Source organism: Eumetopias jubatus, unplaced genomic scaffold, assembly GCF_037043125.1.
Source record: "Eumetopias jubatus isolate StellerSeaLion01/CBP00866 unplaced genomic scaffold, mEumJub1_p1.0 scaffold_5, whole genome shotgun sequence".
NCBI classification, from domain to species: domain Eukaryota; kingdom Metazoa; phylum Chordata; class Mammalia; order Carnivora; family Otariidae; genus Eumetopias; species Eumetopias jubatus.
This window is the reverse complement of record NW_028274811.1, coordinates 95,520,252-95,546,917: the sequence shown is the minus strand read 5'-3', so window position 1 is coordinate 95,546,917 and position 26,666 is coordinate 95,520,252. Positions and strand designations below refer to the sequence as shown.

The 26,666-nt window shown below is 45.5% G+C and overlaps 1 protein-coding gene across 2 annotated transcripts in view; it reads right to left on the bottom strand.

The window, feature by feature from the left end:
- SLIT3 (slit guidance ligand 3) overlaps window positions 1-23,600 on the bottom strand; it is a 591,804-nt gene extending 568,204 nt beyond the window's left edge. For both annotated transcript variants that reach the window (XM_028102736.2, XM_028102735.2), the window contains exon 1: window positions 23,404-23,600. In XM_028102736.2, the coding sequence (XP_027958537.1) occupies window positions 23,404-23,600 (197 nt within the window). The remainder of the gene's footprint in view (window positions 1-23,403) is intronic.
- Between the last annotated feature and the right edge of the window lie 3,066 nt (window positions 23,601-26,666).

Below are 26,666 nucleotides of genomic sequence, written 5' to 3'. Positions count from 1 at the left end.
GTCAACTGTAAAGTAGTAATAAGTGGTAGTGGTAATGATGTCTATGATGTAGAGATATATTAGGAGAACCTAGGATAATGTGTAAAAGTCACCAGGACAATGCCTGGGGCCTAGTAAGTACTCAATAAATGATCTCCAGCACTAATAGTCATGGTCCAAGGGAGCTGTTGAGCAAATGAATGTTGACAGAATGGATGAAAGAATGAAAAAATTAATATATGATTGAGGGGGACTTGGATTTGGCAAGCCTGGAAAAGCAACAAAGAATAGGTACTTTCATTCAATGGGCAAATGAGGAGATTTTCAAGATAAGACATGGGCTTCTAAGACTGAGCAGTCAAAACACATGACAGATCTTGAGAGTGGCATCTTCTTGGCTCAGCTTGCAAAGCAATCCCAAGGAGGGTTTTCCTGCTCACAGCAGCCAGTGTTGCCTATGTACCTGGGCTCTGAAGTCAAACTGTCTGGGCTCAAGTACTCACTAGTTGAGTGGTCTTGGATGAGTCATTTAACCTCATTAAGCCTCAGTTTTATCTTCTGAAAAATGGGTATAATAATAGTACCAACAGTATACAGTTGTGAGAATTGAACATGATAACTTGCATAAAACAATTAGCTTGGTGCTTTAAATATAATGAGTGATCTCTACATGTTAGCTCTTTGTGTCATGGCATGCAACTGGGTGCTACTGTGACCTCTGCTAAATTATGGCTGACTTGGATTTTCAAGCAGACCAGCATTGGTACACTCTAGCGCCAGATCCAAACAACACATGGCTGCTTGGTATCTTCATAATAGCTCCCAAGTACTGGGTGGCTGCTTACTTGCAGGTTGTGTGCAGGGGCTGCTCATATATAGATGCTGTACATGTGAACCCTGAGACACAGGTATCCTTGTGCCCATTTTACAGATGAGGAAACTAAAGTTTAGTGACTCATCAAAGTTACACAACTATCAAGTGTCAAAGCCTGGATTCATGTTTAGCCCTAGTTCGAAACCCCATGGTCTTGCTACTATCATGAAATCAGCTCCAGACTTCCTCCAGAGGCTGCCTAAGGACCTTTCCCCAAATGGGGTTTACCCAGCAGCAGTGTCAGAGGGCCAGGCTCTTTCATGGTGTTGCTGTGTCCTACAACACATGAGAAGGGGATACAGCTCACAATTCTGAGTCTGAAAGAAGGAAGTCATAGATGGGCTGGGTACAGGATGGTGGACACTGCAGATCAGGCTCTTAGATTCCAAGACTGCTCCCTGCTTGCTAATAATGGTTCAATGTGTATACTGCATGTCTGTGTGTATACATACATCAAAAGGGAAAGGGTGTTGGGGGGTGGGGAGGCAATGACTCTCCTTCCCAATTCAAGAATGGTTATCTCAGTCTCTGTTCACAGAATAAGCACAATGAAATGTAACACAAGACTCGCATCAGCTTTTAGAAACCAGTTTCTTCTTCTAAAAGAAGCATTTGGCCTACGAAACAACACAGCAAGATGAATCCCTCTTCTCTCCTCCCAGGCTATCTCCTTAAATGCCAAATTGCCGTCTTTCTTCTTCCCCCTAGATAGTAGCTGTGACTCTGCTAACAGCCAAGGAGATGTGGAGACCCACAACACCTCTTCCTGAGGATTTGAACTATGTCATGAATAAATGGAGAGAAGCACGGCTGGCCTCCTGTCTGCCCTTGAGAGCTTCTACAGATTCCTGGAGTCTATTACCAACGTGAACTCCATCCTTCCACCCCCTTTGGTTCCACTGGTCCAGAAAGCTGTCTGAATGCTCTCAACCAGAACAAAGAGGACACAGCCCTTTGGAATTCTGAGTTTTTATAACAATTACTAACAATTCACTCTCCTTCAAATCTTATATTTACCTGCAATGGGCCATGTTACCTCCGACTGACCCCACCTGCCAAAAATATTACTGCGTTTTCATATTTATTGTCTTTGTGTTCCACAGTTGCCATGGTAGTAAAATTTACACTCAATAGTCTCACTGCCATTTTCAACTACAAATGGGATTAGTCTGCTCCCAGTTTGGTTCAGCAAAAAAAAAGGAATATGCATCCACTCTATACCAGGCCCTGTGCTAGGTATAAGGCCTGGGTACTGAGATGAATAAGAAAGAGACTTCTGTAAGATTTTGCTCCTTTACAAAAAAGACTTTTTGCTTCTCTCGTGATGAGATTCTTTTTATTATATTGTGGTAAAATATATATAGCATAAAATTTATAATTTTAACTATTTTTTAATTTAAATTCAATTAGCCAAGGTATAACTACATCAACAGTTTTTGATATAATGTTCAATGATTCATTAGTTGAATATAATACCCAGTGCTCATCATATCACAGGCCCTCATAAATTCCCATCACCCAGTTACCCCACCACCCCACCCACCTCCCTTTCCTCAACCCCCAGTTTGGTTACTGGAGTCAAGAGTCTCTCATGGTTTGGCTCCCTCTCTGATTTCTTCCCATTCAGTTTTCCTTCCCTTCTCCTGTGGTCCTCTGCACTATTTCTTATGTTCCACATTCAAGTGAAACTATATGATAATTGTCTTTCTCTGATTGACTTATTTCACTTAAGCATAGTATCCTCTAGTTCTATCCATGTCAATGTAAATGGTAGATATTCATCCTAATTTTAACTATTTTCAAGTACATAGTTCATTAGTATTAAGTACATTCACAATATCGTACAACCATAACCACTATCTATTTCTGGATCTTTTTCATCACCCCAAACAGAAACTCTATACCCACTAAGCATTAACTTCCTATTTCCCACCCCACCCCACTCCCAGACCCTGGTAACCTCTAATCTACTTTCTGTCTCTATAAATTTGCCTATTCTGGATATTTCATGTAAGTGACATCATGCAGTATTGGTCCTTTTGGGTCTAGCTTATTTTGCTTAACATAATATTTTCAAGGTTCATCCTTGTTGTAACATGTGTCAGAATTCTCCACTCCTTTTGAAAGCTGAATAACATTCCACTGTATGCATATATTATGTTTGCTTATTCATTCACCTGTTGATGGACACTTTGGTTCTTTCTACCTTTCGGCTACTGTAAATAATGCTGCAATAAATAGTGGCATAAATATTTGTCTGAGTTCCCCCTCTCTCAATTCTTTTCAGTGTGAACTTAGTGGAATTGCAGGATCATATAGTAAATCTATGTTTAACTTTTTGAGGGACTGCCACACTACTTTTCACGGAAATGATCTTACATTGTATTTTAATTTTTCTACATTCTCGCCAACACTTGTCACTTGCTGGGTTTTTGGTCTTTTGCTGTTTTGATTATAACCATCATAGTACGTGTGGTGTGGCTGTTTTCTGAAAGAGCAAGTTGAAGAGGTAAGAAATGGCTTGGTCACCAGAGTATCACAGGTACACGTGGGTGCACTGAGTACAGCTTTGCCAAATGAATGAATGGGCTCTCCTGTTTACAGTACTGTATATCACTCCTTTAGACCTGACATCCCATACAACTCCTTCCTGATTCTCCTGCTGACAGGATTTGAAACTTGCACAAGGAAGCACTGCTCCGCAAAAGAGACCCAGGCAGCAACTGAGATCAAAGTATCTCAGGGCTTTAATTCAGGACCATCTGCACCATCTTTCTCCATTTGTTTTCACATCTAGGAATCAGTAAAATTTACTGCTTTAGAATCAAGGAAGCCCACTTGGTAGAAGCTCAAAAATAAAGAAGACTATAAGCTATAGAGTGTGGTGGTTAAGAAACCAAAGCTATGGATCAAACAGACAGGCCTGAATTTCAGCTCTACTGTTTGTCACATGTGTGACCATGGGCAAACTATAAATCCTTTCTGTGCCTCAATTTGGCCCTAATCCTAGTCTTGTGAGGATTAAATGAAACAACAAGAAGCACTGAGCACAGTGCCTGACACAATGTGATGTTACTCTAGTATTAGTGCACAGACCCAAACTACTTCCCTGCCTCCATGTCAGTTACTTTCTCTAGTCTCCAAGAGCCCTGGGAAAGCAGAAGGGCTCTGGGATGAGGGCAGACTCATCAGCCTCCTAAAGACCTTCTAGGCTGCCTGGAAGGACTCAGAACACCCATCCAGATGGACAGCTGGGATTTAAGACGAGGACTCAGTCTTATTTCTTCATTTTGGAAAGTGTTTGGGGAGAGAGTGGGACCATTACCATGTGGCTCTCCTGCAAAGACACAAAGCCCACACCCCAAGAGGTCAGAAGGAACTTTCATAAAACCTACAGATGAGACTCAAGTTGAGTAGTTTTTCCAAAGAGAAGACGGACTGACAAAAATTCAGTAAGAACAGCAGGGCGCTTTACCATGTGGACCCAAGGGAAAACACAGAAGGAACGAGCCATGAGGCTAAGCAGGGTGGTATTTCATGCTGGCAGCACCATAATTCTTAAGTGAGTGGAAGGCAACACATTCAGCTTGGCCTGACAGGAAGTTTTATATGAAACTGAAGCATATTGAAAATATCAAAGTCCATGGAATGAAAAATAGCTCCTGAGCCTAATACTTGGCCTATAACTTAAAAGTTTTATTGGACATGGACACCTTCAAGCCAAAAGCCAAACCACTGGGGGTGAAAGAAGGACTATTCATTCCATAGCAGGACCCTGCAGGTGTGTGAGGAGCCATGGCTATAACTGGAAAAAAAAAAAAACAACGGACCCTATTTCTTGAGCACTGTGCTAGGTGCTTTACACACATGGTCTGAGTGATGTGGTATAGCAGGACCATGTGTTTGGGATATTAGCCCCATTTTTTGGAGGGAGAAACTGAGGTTCAAAGTTAGGAACTTGCTGAAGGTGAGAGAAGGAAAAATTTCTGTGACTTATATATCATTTATTAGGATGAACTCTACAAAATTACTACTATTCAACTTTTTCTATTAACAAGAATAGCAAGTCCATAGGGTTCCACCTAATACAGCACATTATCTATTAATTACTTACCTATTAATTATTTTATGTACAATAAATTGTATCACACATAAATGCCCTATTATATTGATTATAAAATGTCACCTATATATTTTATAACATATATATATGAGGCAGAATGCTTAGTGGTTAAGGTGGATTCTTGACTCAGGCTGCATGGGAAACTTGACTCTGCCACTTACCAGCTATGGGACATTGAGTAGATAAGGTATCCTCTTAGTGCCTTTGTTCTTCATCTATGTAACGAGCTAATAATAGTAGCAACCTCATAGAACTGTTGTAAAAAAGTAAGAAAACATAGCAATGTGCTAGAACAGTGCCTGGCACATATTACTTTAAGCAGTCATTGTGCATGCTGTTCACTAATTCTTTGCGACAAACCTTGGCAATGGTTAATGCTACCTTGGTTTCACAGTGGGAAGCCCGAGACTCGGAGATCTGCCCAGGATTATCCATCAGGTCTTTCTGAGTCTCAAGCCTTGCTGTTCCTTAGAAGCTGCCAGCTTCCTCTGGTGGTCTCTCTGGGCTCTCACTGCCATTTGGTGAAATAAGAGGTTGAGCCAGCTGATTCTGTGGTTCCTTCCAGCATCCTTGTGCAAGGGGGCTGTATCAAAGCAGCAACAGGAGCAGCAGAAATAACAGGATCAAATGCCTTCAGTTCCACTGAACACAGTATCCTTAGCCATGTGGCCAGAGCATTCTGTATTTAGAGTGCCAAATTTTTTTTCTTTTTCAGCTACTTCTTTCCAGAGTCCTCAGTACATTTCCTAATTAATCACTCCCACTTAATTTCCTAAAGCAATCACAGCCTCCCCGCAGGCAAGCAGCCTCATCTTAGGCAGAAGCACACACACCAGGTGGTCCCTCAGCTATGTGGGAGTGTGTGGAGCAGCCCTGGACACAGACCAAAGAGTGGCACAGACACAGGGGAAACGTAGCTTGGGAGCTACACTCAGGGGACACTGTTCCTATGCTGGTGATATGCGGTTTCCTGGTGAGCAAAAAGGACAGTGAGATTCGGTTCTCCAAAGAAACCCTAAGATGCAGAAGATATGGCTGGAGCATCCCAGGACGCAGGCAGACTCTACCAGCAGCTACTCTGTGATGGCAGAAAAGGCTATGCTGGCAAGGTAGGAGGCTCAGATTTCCCTCCCTCGCTTATTTGTTGTGTGAATTTGGACAAGAGTTTTCCTTTGGTTGAGCTTCAGTTTTCCCATCTTTAAAATGGGAACAGTAATACATACAATACAGTGTTGATATAAGGAAGGAAACCACAAATAAAACAATCTAGAGAAACCAGGTAGATGACATCAAGGAGGGAAGCTGGGCTAAGCAAAAGGAAAATAACATGATGCCAAATGGCACCTAACGTACAGTTGGAGTTACAACAAAGAATGTTGGGGACTGTGGTGCACTGGAGACATGCCTCATGAAAAAGCCAGCCAATTACTGCCATTGAGCCAAGTTGACCCCTCTATGGCCACGTTTACCAATTTTTAAAAAAGAAGCTAGAGGTAGATCTTTCTATGAATTCACCCAATCTTAAAATGTTGGCAAGAAACTGACACGAAAAAGACCAATTATATGAGCCAATACCACGTGAGCCAAGTACAACACACTGGAAAGCTTGCTTTGGCCTACTGGCCACTGTTCGTGAACTCTGTCAATGTAACTATTAATTGAGACAATGTAATATATAAAGCACTTAGCCATGCACATAACACATAATAAACACTCAATAAATGGTAGCCAGTGGTTATTATTATTACTATTAACGTTTCTGTAACTCAGAACCCCCATCTGTAACAATGGATGTACGGATTCCTGATAGCTGTCTGGCTCACCGGCATTTGAGAAAATCTGAGAGGGCACTATAGAGATTAACCACTGTGCATTCACAACATTTATGCTGCTTTTTAATTTAAACCCACTTCACTGTAACTGGGCTAGAGGAGTGATTCTCAACCAGAAAGGGTTTTGTCCCCCAAGGGACATTTGGCAATGTCTGGAGACATCTTTTGGTTGTCAGACTAGAGAGGGGCTGAGACTGGAGTCTAGTGGGTAGAGGTCAGGGATGCTGCTCAATATCTAAAGATGAACAGGACAACTCCCCACAACCAAAAAATGCCGAGCCCCAAATATCAATAGTACTTAGGTAGACAAACCCTGGGCTAAGATGGAAGTTTCCCTTTGCACCCTCTCTATAGAAAGCACTTTATAAAGATAGAGGTTTGGATAGGTTCCTACATGATAAGATACGGGAGAGGCTGTGGGGTAGAAGGAGAGGGGAGATGGCAGATGGGAGAAGTGAGATCTATAATTATCTTCTCTAAGAGGCTCAAGGCCCTGCTTTCTCTCTGCTTCCTATAGAATCTTTTCATCAGTGTCTTAACAACTGTCACATCAACATATTCCCTTGAAAAATTGTTGAAGCTGCACCCATTGGAAAATGGGCTCTGGGGAAACTGAGGACTTGAGAAATGAACTGCCTGAGCCAAGGTCACTCAGCAAGTTGCAGGACAGATCTGGCAGATCTCTTGGGTCCCGGTCCAGATCCCTCAGGAAGACATCACTCTATTTTGCTGTTGCCATGGTAATTATAAATCAATTTCATCTCTCATTAAAGCAGTTACTCCACAGAATGCTCTCACAAAGCATTGTTGAACTCGTCCTAGCTATTTCATGGATGTGATGGTAATCACGTTTTTGTATATTCTATAATTCTGGCTACATCTATGATTGGCCTTCACCTCAAATGGTATAAATGAGCAGGGTTATATTGCACTGTGCTTGTCATGCATGGCTCTGACTACTCCAAACAAAGAAAACTGTGCTAGAAGCAAAAGCAAGTGATTCTGGTTCACCTTAAAAAAGGAAAGGAAAGGAGAATGACTTTTATCAATCTCTCTATTACGCTAAGGGTTTTACATAATTTATATCATTTAATCTTCTCTATAATTTGAAGACTTTCTTTAGGTCAATTTTCTCAAAAGCTGCTGCACATTAGAAATACCTGGGAGCTTTATAAAATCACAACACCCAGGAAAGCACCCCAAAATCATTCAACAGAATCTCTGGGGATGGAACCCAGGCACTGGTAATTTTAAAATCTCCCCAGGGGATTTTAAGGCACAGCCAAGTTTGGGAATCAAGGTTTCAGGACTCATTATCCTTATTTTACAATAATGCTGACATCCTAAGAGAAAAATGAACTTGCCTAAGGGTACCCAGCTGGTGAATGGTAAAACTGTGATTCAAACCCAGGTCTGCCTTTCTCCAAATGCCAGTCACAATCTTTTTCGTTATGCCACTTTCTTCCCAGAAGTTTGTTGTCTGTGGCTTTCTCAGAGCTATCTGGTGGCAAGTTTATAAACTTGAGCAAAAGGGAATTCCCTAGAAGGCTATCAGGAATTTCTGGACTCAAAGGGATTCTTAAGAACAGGTCTGGGGAGAAGGAAATCAGGCATTTCTTGTCGTTGCATAAGTGCTTAGCTGAAATGGCAAGCCATCATGTCCAATCTTTGCCCCTTTGGTCAAGATTCCATTTCCAGGGAGGAAACACCCGATGGACCTGACTTTGGGGCATGAGCTCATCTACTGACCAGGGCAGGGCAAGGCCCCTGATGACAAACCTGCCCAACTGTACCCTGTGGGTGCAGACGATACTTGGCTAGGAAGGAAGACTGAATCCTCAGCAGCCAAACACAGCACATGTCTATCGCGATGGAGGAAGTGCAGGACTTGGAAAAGCGGGAAGACCTAAGTCTCACAAGCACACTATGATCCTCAAGTAGAACTTAGCAGAAGACCAGAAGCCCATGAAACAGTCATTCAGAAGAAATACACCACCTGGGGATGTGGCCATGCTTGGCCTCAAAATCATTTGCAAAATATTGTGAGTTTGTGTATTTTTCTAAAGGACAAGGACAATTTATTTTATCAGCTTATCTAGACTTGTTAAAAAAAAAAAAGGCTAAGGTTGGGGCTTTTGGGAGATCTTCAGGAAGAAAGGGAGGAGCTGCTCCTGGAGGAGCTGCTCCAGCCTCAGACCCCAGGAACTACCTGGAAAAAATGAAACTGGGTGTTCTGGTTGGCACCACACCCACAAAACTGGTACAGTTTAACATATTTGAACTAGGAACACGACGATTTCTTTAAAAGACCACAACAAAAACAGACACAAAGAGCTTGCATGTTGCCTGTAGTTATATGGCAGTAAAGGAGAAGATAGACCCAAAGAGAAAAGGACACACGTGGATGACTGAGCAAAATGGTTGTAACTGAAGGAAGCCAGGGGGCGTTCTGGGGTCAAGAGTCAACAGGGACAATTAAAACTCAACTTCACCTGTGTTCCGAAAGAACCCTGTCCCAAGCAGCTGGCCTGCACCCATGAGGAGCTCCTTGCCAAATGGCCAGTTCTCCATCCACGAATAGATCTTCCCAGATCTAGGCATCCACAGACCCCCAGCATGTATGGACTTGAGAAATGAGTCTATTATGAGTTATGAGTATTAAATAAATAATTGTTCAATGTATCAATTCATGGATGAGTCAATATATGAAAAAAAGACAAGCAATTTTAACTGTGGCTGTTCAATGTACAGGTGCTAGGTATTAAGCCCCGACTATGTGTTAGGGGCTAAGCTAGAAGCCTTACACAATGTATTAATCATCCTTACAATAAACCTAAAATGTATATACTATTATATCCCTTTTACCCATCAAAGAGATGAAAGGACTTCTCTGTAGTCACAGAGTAAGCGATGGGATTTGAAACCTGTCTGTCACCTTGAGCATCTGTGGGCTTGCCACAGTACCACAAGGCTTCACGATGTCCACTAGCAACAACTATGTGTTGGCCATTCTACCTATATTATCCCTAATTCTTCCAACAGTCCTTGAGATAGGTATTAGTGTCTCCATGGTGCGGGGGTGGGGGATTGGGGGATTGGGGGAGAAAGTTGAGTCTAGAAAGATGACTAATTTTCCAAAGCGCTCATTTTTGAACACAGATTTTTGAATCCAACTCTCTTTGCTTCAGGTTCCTCTAAACCTCCTGCCTACTCAAATCAATTTACTTTTAAAAAATGTGTTGACTTAGTCTTATGTTCACAAGTCTGGTACTAAGCCCCTGTAGAGAAATGTATAGCTTCTGCCCTCAAGAAGCTTTTTATCTAGTTAAGAGATTAATTACACAGTATAGAAAACAACAGAATTATATGGCTGTAGAGGCTTTAAAACACGGCCATAATGGCTGCAAATTCTTTGGGACTTCTTTTGAGAGGTGATCCTCACCCTTGAATCTGGGCTAACTTGTGCTGCTTAGAACAATAAAATACAACAGAAGGGACACTTTGCTGCTTCTAAGCCTAGTTCCTAAAATGTCATGCAACCTCTCTGTTGTTTACTGGCACACTGTTTTTGGAGCTCTGAGCTTCCATGTAAGAAGTTAGAACACTTTAAGGCCACCATGCCGCAAGCAAGCTCAGACCACATAGAGAGGTCACATGTAGGGGCTCTGGTCAACAATCCCAGCCAAGGCCAGCCTTCAAGTCAACCCAGCCTATTTCCCAGATGTGTGAGTGAACAGCCTGCAGATAATTCTAGCACCCAGCCATTCAGGTCTTCCCCCAGTCATTCCCACACTGTACAGCTGATGCCTCGGACGTTAAGAAGCCGAGACAAGCCATCCCATCTGAGTGATGTCCCAAATCCTGACTCAAAGAAGCATAGGGCAACAAGCAATGAAATGGGTGTTGCTTTACAACCCTAAGTTTTGGGGTGGTTTGTTAAGCAGCAATAAGTAATCAGAATAATGGCTTTTTGAGTGGTTATTTAGGGTTAGGCACTGTCTTCTAAGCTTGACATGTGTTACCTCATTTGAACCTGCCAGCAACCCAATGAAGCAGCTTACTATTAAAGAACATGCCCAAGATTATCTAGTTAGCTATGGCATTTGAGCCCAGGTCACGACAACTCCAGTATTGAGAACTCTACACCACTCTGCTATAGAGGAAAGGAAATTATGTCTGCGCCTGAAGTCTATAAAGCCCAAAGCCAATCAGTTTTAAGAAACACCAACTGCTATTTTTGAAACTAAACATCTTTTTCTTTCTTAATTTCAGAAGGCTAACTGTGGAGCGGAGCTAATTATTTGAGCCTTAATCAAGGACCAGCCACTCCCTGAAGCAGCTGTCCTGGCCATTCTATTGCTTCTAGAAAGTCTCTTGGGTTGGTTGGATATTGGCTCAGGTCTAAACCTCAATTCCCAGTCCCCAGAAGTGAGGCTGTATAGGGCTGAAAGGATCCTTGGAGATCATCCAGCCTATTCCCTTCATCCCCTTTAAAGATGAGGAAACTGAGGCCCAGAAAGGTCAAGTGACTTGTCCGAGGTCACATGGTATGTCAGAGGTACAGCCAGGTCTCCAAATTCCCATGCAAGCATTCTTTCCACTACACCATGCTGCAGTTGCTAAAAATTCCCCAGAGCTGCCTCCCTCGGCTCTCCTCTTGACAAAGCTGTTTCCCCCCCCACACACAACTACACACAGTCACATTTGGCAAGAGGTGCTATCAGCCCCGCTTTGCTCGTGAAATGCTGTTTTGCAATGGGGCCTCTGTTCGTTAGCAACACAGACAAAGAAAACTGTAGTGCAGTCTTCTCAGAAGGAGATGTTTCTTGTTTTAAAGACGGGAAGAGAGGTTCCTGGCTGAATATGGCTTGAATCAGCATGCAGCTCCAGTTGGGAAAGAACACAGAGGAGATTTAGGTCTTTGCAAAATTTCTAGAACATACAAGGTGGGCACATGGCAGGAGGAAGCTTATGGGAAATGTTTCAGAAAGTATTAAAATCTACGCCTAAACAGAGTAAACAGAGCAGATTGGTTACCATCTTGTGGTATGAAGTAATTAGAAGTGGGGGCACTAGACTCATTAAAAACTCCCATGAAGTAATTGGCCTTCCCATTTTGGATTCCTGCTCCAGACCTGGTTCCCAGCATTCAGTCCCTTGCAGTTTTCCTATCTGAGGTCTTCCCTTTCTAGACTCTAAACAAGCTACCTAGGTGCTTAGGGTCTTGAGGATATAACCTGCTATCCCAAGTCACCCATTCTGTACCTCTCCCCTCTGGCTCTACATTATTCCTTGTTTTTGTTTTTATTTTGTTTTGTTTTTGTTTTTTGTACTAGATTTGGTCCCTCCTCTGTCTCCCTTGCTTCCCAGATTGGCAGAGACTTCCTAAGGCTGAGAGATCTTTACTCAGGACCAATGCTATGAGCAAGGCCGAAATGAGAGGAGGCAAACTTCTCAGGAGGGCAGCTCTTACCACAAAGCTGAGGTCGCCTCCTATGATTTCTCTAAGACACTTATCTGTGCAGGTGGGTTGGATCAGTGGGGAAGGGGTAGACCAGATGATCTCCAGAGATACCCCAAAAGCCTAAATATCTCTTGGTTAGGGAAGGAAATGGGGGGGAGGGAGGGACAGAACTGAGTTCCATGGCAGAAATCCAGGACTTTTCAGCTGGCAGCAGATGGAAAGAAAAGTGCCAGCTTTTAGTAGGAGGAGATGGGGTGCACACATTTTTTAGGGCTATTACAAGCCACAGGTCTTCCATTGCAAAGGTCCAGGTGAATGCTGTCTGAGAACCAACCTCCTGTACACATACACATCACGAGGTCCCAGGCACAAGATGGGATCTCCAACAAGAAACTGGGCTAAATCAAAGTTCTCGGACCCTTCCCCTCAAAGCTGAGTCTTGCACATAGCCCACTCCACTCGCAGGCAAACACCTGCACAAAGAGCACATTTCAGTGCAAAGCCCCCTGGTTCATTTTCCCCTGGGAAAATCCCTACCTGCTTGTTAAACCCAAGAGAGAAGAAAGGGAATTAACAGTGTCCAGTGGTCCAGTTACAGCCGCAAGCACCGGGGAGGGGAAGCTGGCTGCCCCGAGGAGGCCCCGTATCTCCTCATGGCCTGAAATGCTGCTGCACTGTGTGTCAGTGTTTATGAAATGCTTCTCAAATAAGGTCAGTGTTCTACACAGAGTTGGGGCTCTAATAAAATGCAGAACTTGTGCTGTTTGCCAACTAGCATGCAGAGGCATACTTGAATGCTTTCTTGGATACAATTGTTCTCAGATTAATATTTTCCCCATGAGTTTTTTTAATTCTACTTGTACTATTTTTTTTATGACATGTGAGTTTTTCTGCATATTTGTATCCACCAAAAGGGATGAGTGGGACTTGCTTTCATCGGTGGTTCCTGAGGGCTTGGTGTCGCCTCCCTGATTGTTCTAGCATTTCCCCCGCCATCCCATCCTCTCTGAACCTAGCATGGTGGCCTTTGCCTTGTCAGTCATTTGGTGGGAAGCAACAGCCCAGACTGCATTCCATATTATTTTGAGCTATTCTAGTTATGAAGACATTTTGCTTGCTTTATTCATCGTTGTTCCTGGCACATAGTAGGCACTCAATAAATAGCTCCTTTAAACATCTCCATCCTTCATACAGCTGTACCCCTATGTGGTTCTACTTTCTTGGAAACTGCCATTTCTTAATTACTCAGGAAAAAGTCCTCTAAACTTGCCCTGGTTGGGTTGCTGACTTGGCTGGTGAGACACTTTATTTGCATTTGTAAAAGATGCACCTTAAGAAATGAAAAGGAAAACCTAGCAAGAATCTGAAGGCATGGGTGACTTTGAACTCATTGAGTTTCCTCTTCTGAAAATGCACCCTGATCATCTTTCAGATACAGGATTTAGTGGTTAAAATCAGATATCGTGGGTGGACTCATTAAAGTATTCGAAGAGCACTAAATTTAGGAGGCATCTGCAGACATTTGATCTCCTATAAAACTTGCATCAGCTCCATGGGAGAAGGGTTAGTCCTACCATTCTAAAGGTTACAGATGAGAAAACTGAGACTCAGACGATACTTGTACAAGGTCCCACAGTTAAAAGAAAAAGGGGGGGTGGTGGTGATGGAAACCAGGATTTGGCCTCGGTCTTTTTACTCATTTAAGGTTACATCAAATTGTTCTCCCCATTGGTTTCTCATTAATATCAGTTAGAAACCCCATATATATCACATGCCCTCCTTAATGCCCATCACCCAGGAGCATTGGGTGGTATATGCAACTGATGAATTACTGAACACTACACCTGAAACTAATGATGTACTATATGTTGGCTAATTGAATTTAAATTAAAAAAAGAAAAAAAAGAAATCGCATATATAAAACACTTACCTCTACCTACATTCTAGAGCTGGGCAGAGATGGGGAGGAGAATAAAGAATATCAGCAAAGTGCTAGATAGGCCAGAAACTTCTGCACCACATTTCTGAACAGGACATCTCTTCAATGAAATCATCATTGCTGAGCTTTTCGATTGCAGAAAAATCTGCTCTATTCTCTGTTTGGGTTGAAGGGTACTCAGCAGCATGTTGTAAGTAACTTATCATGCACTGAGTCCAGCCCTGCAGCATCTCTACACTTCACCCTGGGCATCATAAAAAGGCTTCAGGTAGCCATGAAAAGGAAGTCTGAGGTTGTTTCCGGGACACAACCACAAGCTGGGAGTCTCCAGGCTCCAGTGAAGGTCCAGGCCACAAAGAACCTCCTGAAATCCAATTCCAGGACCCAAGGCTTAGGTGGTGAATGTCCGAGTTCCGTGCCAAGGCTATGGAGAGCTACCTGGAGGGTAGGAGAGTGTGAGAAGGCAAGAAGCCAAGCTGGAAGTGTCAAGGCAGGGGCCAGGAGCAGCTTAAGTTCAAGGAGAGATGCACAAAATGCACAGGTCCATGGTTAAGCCCACATACCTCAGATTAGAAGAGGACCATGGACTCCACACCTTGTAGACCAGCCTGAGTCAGGGCATACACTAATTCTAGAGTCCAGGGGAGCAAGGAGTGGGTATGCCAGGTAGCAGACAGGAACTACAAGAACTAGGGAGGCCAAAAATCTCAAGAGGGAGTCAAGGTGGGTGGTTAAATGTGCTGGCTGAATTTCAGGAACCACAATCCACACCACTGCCAAAATGCTGAATGAATCAGGGGTCGAGAACCCAGACTGGCGTTTTGGACAAGAGGAGTCTAAGCCCACACAAGCAGTGATAAGGCTGTGAAAAGTGGAGTCATATTTACTCCAGCCGGGATGCATCTTATATATGTCCTGTTCTACCAGGATCCGGTGTCAGGGTCGGGGATCCCAGGAAATCATGGCTGAGGGAAGTCAAGTGGTACATCTTAACTGGAAAGAAAGGCAATCCCTGCAAAAATGTCAGCAAATGCTTGTGGGGGGGGAAATACTGGTCAAGAAGCCTTGTCAGAATTCTTCTTAGAGGGTTTATCCCTTCAAATCCAAAATAAAAATATTAGCCACATAACCATGGTGATACTTTTCCTTGACCTCATGGTTTCTTCTCTAAACACCCTTGTTAGATGAGACTTCTTCAAGTACAGTTTCTATTCATTTTAAATTGGGCTCAGGCTCTCTTTTGTTCAATGTAACCACGAACTTCTGCAGATCTGTACCACATTTCCATTACTCCCTATGGGAACCCTATTCATCCTTCAAGCTCCAATCTGAACGCTGCCTACTTCCCCAAACTGGACACGACAGCTCTACCACCAGCTGTCCAGGACACAGCACTGGCATTCCTCTCAGGATGCGTTGCATCAAACAGGTGCTCACTGTTTCAATTGGGACTCAGTTTTGTTTTTTTTTTCTCTTTCCTCCTTCTTATTTGAGAATCGGGTTTGGAAGACAAGAAGGGCAGCTGACTTGGAAGGCTTGTGGAGGAATGGCATGATCAGTGGGTGGGGCACAGGCCTGAGACCAGTCTGCCCAAATGAGCCCTGACTCTACTGCTCCAACCTGGGAAAGTTACTTCACCTCTCTTAGTTTTCTTATCTGTAAACTGAGGACAGCACGAGTTTCTGCCTTGCATGATTGTTAAGTGAGAGAACTTGTGTAAAGGAAGTGTGAGAGCAGTGCAGGCACAATGAGGGGCTTAATAAACAGCAGCTGCTGTGGCAACAGTGATTGGTGTCATCATTATCATTATTGTTTGGAAATTTGGGGAGAGCCCGTGCACTTCCATGCTTCCTTCCCTACCACATCCATTCCCAGCCCTACTCCAGCAAATGTGCTCTGGGCCAATGGGCACCCAAGACGTTAAAGGAAATCACTTTGCAAGAGTGAGGCTTCTCAGCGGAGCTCTGCTGCTGACAGAAGGGCCCAGAAGGCTACAGTACTTTACAGGAGAGGACATGCACACGCACATACACACATATATACACATCACGTCACGTTCCATCCCGTGCTGGTGGGGCTCTCGCACCAGCCTAATAGGACAAGAATGAAGCTCAAGTCACAAAGGAAAGTGCAATGAGAAACCAAGACTTTAGAAAACATTCAAAAACAGAGGAATTAAGCATTAATAGGAAATCATTCCAGAGAAAATATGAACAACAGAACCCCAGGGAAAGAAGATGCTACAGGCCAACAAGACCTCAACATTTCTATCCATCCCAGCCAGAAAGAACTGGACAATATATTCATGTCATCCACACCCCAGCCATTGAAAGACTTTAAACAAGCAGAGAGGACTCTGCTGATTATATTGACAACCTGGATAAAGATCCATAGGGCAACCTCAGGAACCCTGCAGAGGGAATGGGGGGAGGAGTGGTAACATACTAGATGAGTGAATCAAAATAGAAAATGTTGCTGAAAAGCTGATGAAATTAAACTATTTGCCAAAATTTAATTAGGATAATGCAAAGTGTTGCACTTAGACTCCAAAAAGTCAACTGCACAAATCTGGGATGGAGAAAATAGGATCAACAGCAGGGAGGGCTGGGAGACACTGGGGATGCAATGAACAGCTGGGTGGAAATGAGCCAACCCAGGGGTGTGGCTGTCAGAAGTGAAAATGCCCCGTTACGATGTTGATAGAAGTCAAGATAGCAAGGGAGTGGAAGGATTCATTCTAACTAAGACAAGCAAAGAGGACTGGAACCTATTTGGAGGAAGACAAGTAGGAATGGGAAGAGGGCCTGTCTCAGAGTCTAACACACACAGAATAGTTGAGGCAATTATAAAAATTTATGGAAGAAAGAAGAAGACTAAGATAAGTGGGTAGTGAGAAACACGACAGCAGTAACATTTTTGAAATTCTACCATTTGGAAGAAGGATTATATTTGCTCTGTGTAACAACAGTCAGGGGGAGATAAGTTCAATCCCCAGGCAAAGAAAATTTTCTTGTTAAAACTGTTTTCTAAAATGGAATAAATTGCTTTAGGAAGAACTGAGTTCCTCCTCATTAGAAGTAATGCAGCAAAGGAGAATGGCCACTCTCTCCAAAATTATGTTGGTGGAAGATCAATCTGCACATGGTTAGAACCTGAACTAGAAGAACCCTTTCAACCCTGACAATCTATATTGTTTCAATCAGGCTTTGTCTTGAGCTTGCTCCGGACGGACGGCTATAGTCAGTAAGAATTATGAAGATAACCGTACTAAGAATACTTATGGAGGATGCGCTGTGATCCAGGCAGTCCATATAAGTAAATTCAATACTCACAGCATCCTATGAAGGGGGTAGTTTTATTATTCCCATTTCACAAATGAGAACACTGAGGTCACCCAGCTGGTAAGCGGAGAAATCAGGAGCAGCCCCATCTGGCTCTGATGTCTATGCCTTTATCCAAAGGTTGTGACTTTTCCCACCTCCCTATCCACTCACAATTGAGGACGTTTAATTACACACTCCTGATGAATGTTTCCCAGGGAATGGTGTATCAAATATAGTGCTGGCCACAGAACTACAAAGACCACAGTGAGTGGGAAGGAAAGGACAGCCTTTGGCAGACCAGCAATAGCAGTACTTATAAAACACAATCCAGGTCTTCAGAAAAGAGAAGCAAAAGATTCCCACTATGAGCGCTTCCCACCTGGGCAAGGCTGATTTAAATTTAAGGCTGGAGAATGATAAATAATGGAGAACTCTGAAAACTCAACACCGTGCACGCTAGCAGGGTACCCTTTGCATCTATCCTATCTGGAAGTAGTAATGGTCCAGAAAAGTTCTCTGGAAAAGCCTCCATGCCTCGTTTTTTCCTTTTCAGCTGTTCTAAAAAGGGTTAAGACCACCTTACATAATGAGGGTGGAGCATACTAGTAAATACAGCTGTTTCAAGTAAAAGCAGTAACAGAGGCAGACACGGGAAGTCAGTAAAAGGTATTTAGGGAAAGACAGAAGGAATGAGCATTGAAAAAAAAAAGTCAGGGCCAAAAATTCCCCCATGAAAATCCAACCCCCCAAAATAAATAAATAAAATGCATTCCTTATTTAAATATACCACAAAGCAGCACGCCCATGGAAAAGATATAAACCACTTCAACCGTAATCCCCTTTTTATGGAACAGAGGCCAACCTGGGCTTAGCTGGAGAGGAGAGGGAGGGGAACAGGCACGAGCTGTGCCGAGCATAGCGTATGTGCAGGCGAGGAGCTTGCCTTGATGGGGCACATTTAGAGTGGGCATCTCACACTTTCCAGCTGGATGGGGCCTGAGATGAAGAAATAGAAGAAACAGCCATGGTCACCACTATTAATAGTTGGTGGAGACCTAAGCGCCAGGTACTGTGTTAAGCACTTCCTGTTCATTATTTTATCTGATTCTCCCCTAGAGGAACATTTATGACGCACACTTTACAGGTAAATAGTAGCTGGAGAATCAAAGTGCCAGGCACTGTGCTGAGTGCATTACATGGTTTGTCCGGGGCCACATTCACAGCATGCCCACAGGGCCAGTGTGATTATCATCCCTGTATTACAGCTGTGGAAATACAGTACAAAGGGATTAAACGGACTACAGCCCAGAGGAGTGGGGTAATTCGCCCACGGTGCAACAGCAAATTTGTAACAGAGCCAGAATTCAAACCAGAGCTGTCTATTTGCAGAGCCCACAGCCTGAACTAGTAGGCATGGGGTTCTGAAGCCTTGCCACAGCCCACCTAGTCCGTGCAAAAGATCCCATGGCTCTACCATTCTCATTTTCCGGGGAAGGAAGGACTCAGTGACAACAAACAGAACTGGAGAGAAACAAAATAACAATCAAAATGCAAAAAAATGCAGAAATATACAAGACCCAGATGATGGGCAAAAGCAAAACTTAATAATGACCCTACAAATACATCAATTAATACAAGAAGAGCAGCAATCAAAAACCACAGAGAGCACAGGATGATGCTGATGAGTTGCTGATTAGAAAGGCCTACAGTTTAAGTGCGGGGGACTTCTAGCTCTTTTCATGGGCATGTGCACAGTAGGAGTTTTGCAAGGTTGCTAAGCAATGCTTGGCAACCAGACTCCAGAGTGGATCACTCATTAGGAGTCCTTGGTAACTCTAGTAAGGCAATAATTTTGGTTCATGAAAGCCAAATTTTAGAAACCCTTAATAACTCATGTAATAGGTTACTAGTAAGTCGCCCTTGGCCATACATAAAAAAATGCAAAACCATAATTCCCCATCTTTCACTTGTAAGAACTAATAAAAAACTTGTATTTTTGAGACTTACTCATTTAGTCAACACATACCAGTTGAAAACCTACTATGTGCCAGGCACTGGGGGAGAGGACCATACAGGGAAAACTATCAGGACTACACTAGAATTCTGCTTTCAGGAAAAGGAGGCCCAGCAAGGCAAAGCAATCTGTCCAGATGCACAGCACAGTGGAGGCAGGTGCGCTTAACTGCTCATGTCCAACCCATAGCTTCCCCCAGAGAGCACTGCGCTTCTCTGAGAGGCCACATCACCGTGGGTGGCTCAGAGAGGCCTCGCCATTCACCAAACTGCCCCTCATCTGCTGGGCTGGCTCCGAAGCTAGGAGTACCAGGATGCAGGGCTTGGCCGTGGAGCATCTTGGAAAGTCTCCCACTTGACCTGGAGACCTCTGCGGTCAAGTGAGGGAAAGCCTGTGACACGGTGTCGGTTTTTATTGGACCCAACCACCGGCGAAGCTTGCCATCATCTGGAGTGATGGAGAAAATTAAGTTACCACATTCTCACGTTTCAGCCTTTCGCCCGTTTTCCTTCGCAAACAGGAAATGTTTATTTAAATACAGCAGTCTCCAGCATGTTCCAGAGCCAAGTGAAAAACCAAAGATGTCCACTCTTGCCCCACTCCGCTGTTCAGGCCACCACCTCCCCGTGGGTGAGAAGTAGGCCTCTGCCTGCCTTTAGGCAGCGTGGGGAGAAGGGGCCCCTTGTGAGAGTTCATTTTCGTCCGCTCTTTTTCCAGGCTGAGATTGTGGTTGGAGAAGAATTACATCTGTGGGCCCCTTTTGTACTCAGAAGGGTAAATGCGACATCTGTTTACTCTGTGCTCCATGGTAAATGTTTTGTTTCAGGCACCACCATTCACTTCCTCTCCTCATGTCCTCTATCTTTGCTGCATGGATAATAAATTACACTGAATTCTCCCCTGCGTTTATTTAGCTTTCTTGTGGGTATCACCTCCTCATTGAGGGAAAAAAAATTGTCAGTAGTTTATAAATGACGGAGAGTTTCTCTTTCTGTGTAATGTGCTGACATTATGGAGAAGAAGCTGGAACACAGACCCCCAACTCTGATACCAGCTTAATTATGAACAATATAACAAGCCCCATTCCGGGCCTGAAGCAAAGTCCAAATGGTGACCACATTATCCCCATGCAGATTTTCCTTAAAGGGTAGCATGAGCAGATGAGGCCTCAGAAGTCAAAAAACCCCCAGAGAAACAATGACACACATACACACATACATGCACACACACATGCACGCGCGCATGCGCGCACACCCACTCCTACAGAAAAGCCTCTCTGGGAGATCAAGTAGCAGGAATGCAAAAGGGAGAAAATGCTTCTCCTTTGTTATAAAACACAACATAAACATTAGAGATCAGGAAACTGGATTTTAGGAAGGTCCCGAGCAAGTAGTGCCAATGCCGACAGACCGTATACCCTGTGGAGAAACGAGTCCTGGGGAGTTTCAAAGCCTCACTAAAGGAAGTTTCCTTCTTCTGTCCTCTGCTTCCATTCTTTAAGTCGAATTGCTGGTTTCTTCTGTATATGCAATGATTTTATATACAGTTACTGGAATGCAGTAGAGGTTCAAGTAATGTTTGTTGAATGAATGAAGAAAGGATGAATGAGAAATTCCTCCCTAAAAAAAAATCTGTTCCATAGCTTAGAAATGCCAAACACCCCCCCAAGAGTTTGCAGAACTCAAATGTTCCATCTGAGTTGACTGACAGAGGATGAGAGGTGGTGAAGGACTGTTGGTGGGCTGCTCCTAACCCCTGCAGCACTCCTGACCAAGCTTTCTTCTAAAGGTTGTCCCCTCTCCCGGGGGAGGAAGAAGACCAGAATGAGGAGCCAGCCTTGGCAACCATGTCACCCCACGCACCCCAGCCAAAGGGGCACCAGTGACTGGAACCATGGTAGATGAGACTCAGCTATTCCAAAGTACTTCCCACTCTGCCAATGCCTGCAAAAGACCATGACAGCAGCAGGGCGCCATGGGAATGCCCGGGACTCAGTCTCCACCCAGTTTCTCCAGTTGTAGAGCAGATGGGTGGCTCCAAGCTGCCTGGGTCTCCTGGGGAAGGTGGGTGGGTGGCATATTGGCTGCAGTGCTGTGCCTGCAGCTTTTGAAGACTTCCTACATGCTAGCAGGAGAAGGGCCCACTCCCCTTGGTTTCCCAAACATGTACCATGATTTTGAGGATGGAGGAGAGGTAGTCTCAAGACTCCAACCAGGAGAGCTAATGTCATAGCAAGCTGAATGTTGGCAGGGTACACCCAAAGCAGTAGCAAGAGCAGCCTATTCCCAAGCCCAGCCAGAACCCTCCCAGGACCATCTATTTAAAGATCTTGGCCCAAACTGACCTTTGTTCCAAAGATGGCTAGCAGAGTGGTAGTTACCCAAAAATACCACTACAACAAATTTTTAACTGCTTTGTAAAATATAAGGTCTGAATTAAGCTGTGGACACCTGGATTGTGGCCCCTTTATTGCCACTAACTTGCTGCATTACCTTGGGCAAGTCTTTTCAAATGCCTGAGCCTCCTTTCTACATATGTTAATGAAGGTTCAGCTCCAGTGCTCTAGAATTGCATGACCACACAGAATAATGAATGCACTTGAAAAAAAAAATACGTTTTGAGCCACAGGAAACCTCTAGGAAAAAGGAAGGCAGTTCTATTGAGTCTCTGCCCAGGGACACATGGAATTCAAGGAAGAGATGTAGAGTGACAGGAGGTGATCAAGAGGAATAACACACTGTAAGACAATTCTCTCAGTCTCATGCCACTATCTTCCAGCTTCAAGTCAAGAGGGCAGAGTGGAAGACCCAGTGCACCCACCCCTAAGGTGCAAGGGCAAGGGAGACAGAGGGAGAGCAAGACACGAAGTGGATGACATTCACCCACTTCTGGGTTGCGTTCCCAGGCCGGTTCCAACCCCCTCCACCATTTCTCCCTCTTTCCTTACTCCCCAACTGTGGGCTGGAAAGAGCCCACCCTCGGAGTCCAAGTTTTGAATTTGGTCCGAGGATCAAAATGATAAATGTTTCCAAAACGTTGACATATGAAAAGTAAATATTTGGTTGCACAATTGGGGTTAAAACGAGGGTCAATCCACCCCACTCTCCAAACGCCTCTCCTCTCGCTGCCAAACCCAGAATCCTAGGCTGAGTGCGGTTTGTAAGATTATAGCGCTCGGTCTCATTTAAAGGGCTGTCAGCATTTCCATTCTCCGGCCCGTTTGGGGAGGCATTTATAACCGAGCCATAAAAAATTCACCCCGGCTGCAACTTGGCATCTACGAGGCTGCGCTCCAGGCAGAGCGGGTTTTGCAAGCACCCACTCAGAATTCGTTCGGTTCCTCAGAAGTTAGACCTTCACACACACTCTCAACTTCGCTCGCAAGGGCAGCCAGAAAGTGACTGGCCTTTTCTGATCTCCAAGCTGGTCACAGTCTCGGCCCTCTCGGGTTTCCGTTCCCTTACGCCCCACCACCTTTCAGCTTTCTCCTTCGCCCCCCTCCTAAATGTGCGCGGACCCCTCGCCCTTACCCTAAGACCTCACTGGCTGTAGTGTTCTTTCCTCCCCTCGCTTCCTGCCAGCCTTCTGCTGGAAGTGTCACCGGGCCCTGCGTCTGGAGCCTTCACCCCTGGAAAAGCACTGCTCTTTGCCCATCGCAGTGGTTTTCAAGACCTCTCTCCCTAGACCTACCCAACGCCAGAGACCCCCAACTCAGGGAATGAAGGATCCGACCCAGGCGAGGGTGACAGCGAGACTGCATCCAGTGCGGCCAAGGGGAAAGGAAAGATCTGGTGCCTGGGGGCCCCACTATGGACCCAGGAGGTGGCCCGGGTTGGGCGGGGCGGGGGTACTCACAGGCGCTCGGCGTTGCGGGGTATGCCCCGGGGAACCGCCCGGAGGCCCAGTCCGTGGCAGTCCACGCTGGCGGCAGAACAGGTACACTTGGTGGGGCAGGCGGCGGCTGGGGGCCCGCTCAGGACGCTCGCCAGCGCCAAGGCCAGCGCCAGGCGGGCGCGCACGGTGGCGCCGGCCCCTGTCCGCCCGGGGGCCATGGTGTGCAGGGGCCCGCGCCCAGAGGAGGCTGCCTCGGCGGCGCAAGACGCGCGGACCCCGGGGAAGCGCGCGCGGAGCCCAAGCGGCCTGGGGAGCGGGCGACGGAGTTGGCGCGGAGGAGGAGCGAGCTCGGCGCTCAGGCGCACGGGGCGCGGGCGGAGCGGGGCGCGCCGGGCGGCGGCGGCGGCGGCGGCAGCAGCAGCTCCATCCGCGGGGCTGGGGCTGCCCCGCTGCGCATCGCTCGGAGTGCCCAGGTACGGAGCGCCTCCTGGGCCCGCTGCCCCGCGGCCCGAGGCGTCGGCCAGGTCGGGGACCTGGGGGCGAGCGCAGTGGGGCACGGAGCCTAAGGAGGTCCGACTTGGGGCTGAGCTCGGGAGCGCGGCGGCGGCGGCGGCGGCTGGGGCACGGGGCGGCCGGGTGAGCTGGCCGGCGCTCGCTCTCTCCATTCACTAAGCAGGGCAGACACCGGAGACGCGGGGCCCACCCCTCCCGCCCCCCCAAAAACGCCAGCTCCGCTTCCCATTGGCTGCGCCGCACGTCATGTCGACTAAGTTGGGAACTTTGCTGGAGCGACCGAGAACCCGGAGGGGAGGAGGCAGGAGATGAGGGAGAGGGAAGGAAAGGGGCTCGGCCAACAGGGTCCCAGAATTGAGACCCATTCCCTCTTACGGAGCCAAGGATTGATCAGGCTGGTGGCACTTTTCCTTTATTATGGCACTGAGCTAGGCACTCTGCTCATAGTCTTTCCTTGGGTTCCAACACCGTCCCGTATCTGAATACCCCATTTTATAGATGAAACAAAGCTCAGAGAAGTGACTTGCCCGAGGCCACACAGCTGCTAGGTACCCCAAACCGCAGCACTCACATTCACTCATATTTTACACCACAGCCCATCGAAGCTGTGTCCTTCACTCATCTACAAAGATCCTCAAAGATCCTACCTCATCTTGGCAAAGATCCACAACTTCTTCCTACTGTATTTATACTAACGTATTTCACAGTCACACGTGTCACATAAAATGTTTGTCCATGTTGTTCAGGTCGCTGCTAGCAAACCCTACACGGAGGCCTGTCCTGCTTTGCCTAGATCCAATGCCGGCTGTGCTGCTAAAAGTAGTGATGGCGGGACTGGGACCCCTGGATTGACAGTGCTTCTGCTTCCTGACTGGGTGACTCTGGGCCAATCATGTCACCTCTGAGCCTCGGTTTCCTCAAAGCAAGGGGCCACAGCTCTGTCTGGGATCACCTCACTGGGTTGTTTGGAGCATCAAAGAAGAGAAAGTGTTTTTTGCACAACAGTCATTCGCATGTGAGACATCCCTTCTGCCCCCACAGCCTTCATTCTTCCATAGCGCTCTAAATTGGCCAGGTCTGAGCTTTTCCAGATGCCGGTGGGGAGGGGCACGTGTGTTAGAGGCTCCATAAATACTTGTAGGAATGATTTTGTTTGTTTGTTTGGAGGGAGAGGGCAGGAACTGAAGGAAGTATTGCCCAGACTTCCTTGTGGTCTGCTCACACTGGAAAAGTCTAAATGAGTCCTGAACATGCACGTGCGCACACACGTGCTCACACATATACACACACACTTGTGCACACACATGCTTATACTCAGGTTCACACACACACACCCATATACACACAATCACATACACACGTATACATGCATAGTCTCACACCACACACAATCACACATACCACAATAACAATTATGCCACTGAGAGCTCTTTCCTTTTCTTTCCTACAAATGCTATTCTAATTCCTTCTACTTCATCTTCCTTGTTTCAACGTCTTGACAATATCCTGTGAATTTATAGTAGAGGTGCAGGTTTTATTTTATTCTACTTAACATATTTTCAAAATCATAGCTCCAGGCACCCAACTGCACGCACGTGTACACATACATACACAGCCGCACACACTTCAGCCCCTCCATCATTCATAAACACGTTAGGTGTAATTTACTGCTGTTATTCTTGGGAGCAGCTTTCCATACCGATGCTGTTGTCAGCGCCCTCTGGTGGCCATAAAGGGTCTATGCTCTGGTCCATAGAGTGACTTCAGCTTTTAAGAACTCTAAACATCCTTTCCTCTGAAACTTTCCTCCAAATCTTGAACCAATTTAGTACCAGGACTGAGGCAGATGAGAGAACTGGGCAAAGACCCAAGGGCACAAAAGCGTCTCAGACTGTCTGGAGCAGAAAAGAGTAGGGTTTTCTTTGTTTTCCCAAATGCACGCTAGAGCATGTTTTGCAATCCCTCTAGACTGGGCCTGGGTCTGTGCTCTGAGCACAGTGTGAGGGTGGAGGTGGGGGCAGAGACTGTGTTTTCCATTTAAGCTGATGGGGAATTTCATGAGCCTGACTAGATCTTTAAGTGACTTCATAGGCATTCAAGTGTGCTTGCTTTTCCTTGGGAGAACACTTTAAAACAGAGCTTGAGAGTCAATCATCCCAAAGAAACAGGAGGTACACAGGACACAGGCCATACAGAATCAGGGAGCGCAGCTGGAACAACCTTGAAAATCGCCAGATCCAGCATTTCTGCAAGTGTTCTGACGACTACTAGTTCTACATGTTTCTTCAAGAAAGTGGGGAAGGGGAGTTCTTGGGCAGAAATAGGGTGAGAAATGCTCACTTTCACCACTCTTGGAGATTTGTATCACCAATGAGCATATTTAAGATTTTGAGAAGTCCTACAATGAGGAAACCGGTTTAAGGTTTGTTGAACCCGGTTTCCCAGCATGGCTGATCCTTTTACATGTAAACTTAAAATTCTTTTGAAATTTTTGGGTAATACCCAATATAATTCAGGCCCTGTATTCAATAACATGGAAACTGAGTCTCAGAGAGGGAAGGGCACAAGTACAAGGTTGTCCAGCTAATTAGTGAAAGAGCCAGAGCCAGGACACAGGGCTTCTAGTGCCTAGAACTAGGCTCCCTCCACTCTCCCCCACTGATTCTGAAGCATTACTCTTCTCAGAGAAGTATGAGTAAGTCCTTAGGAGATCAGTTTGTTGGGTAGGACTTTTTATGTCTAAGTACCAGAGATGGCTTTTACACCCTATG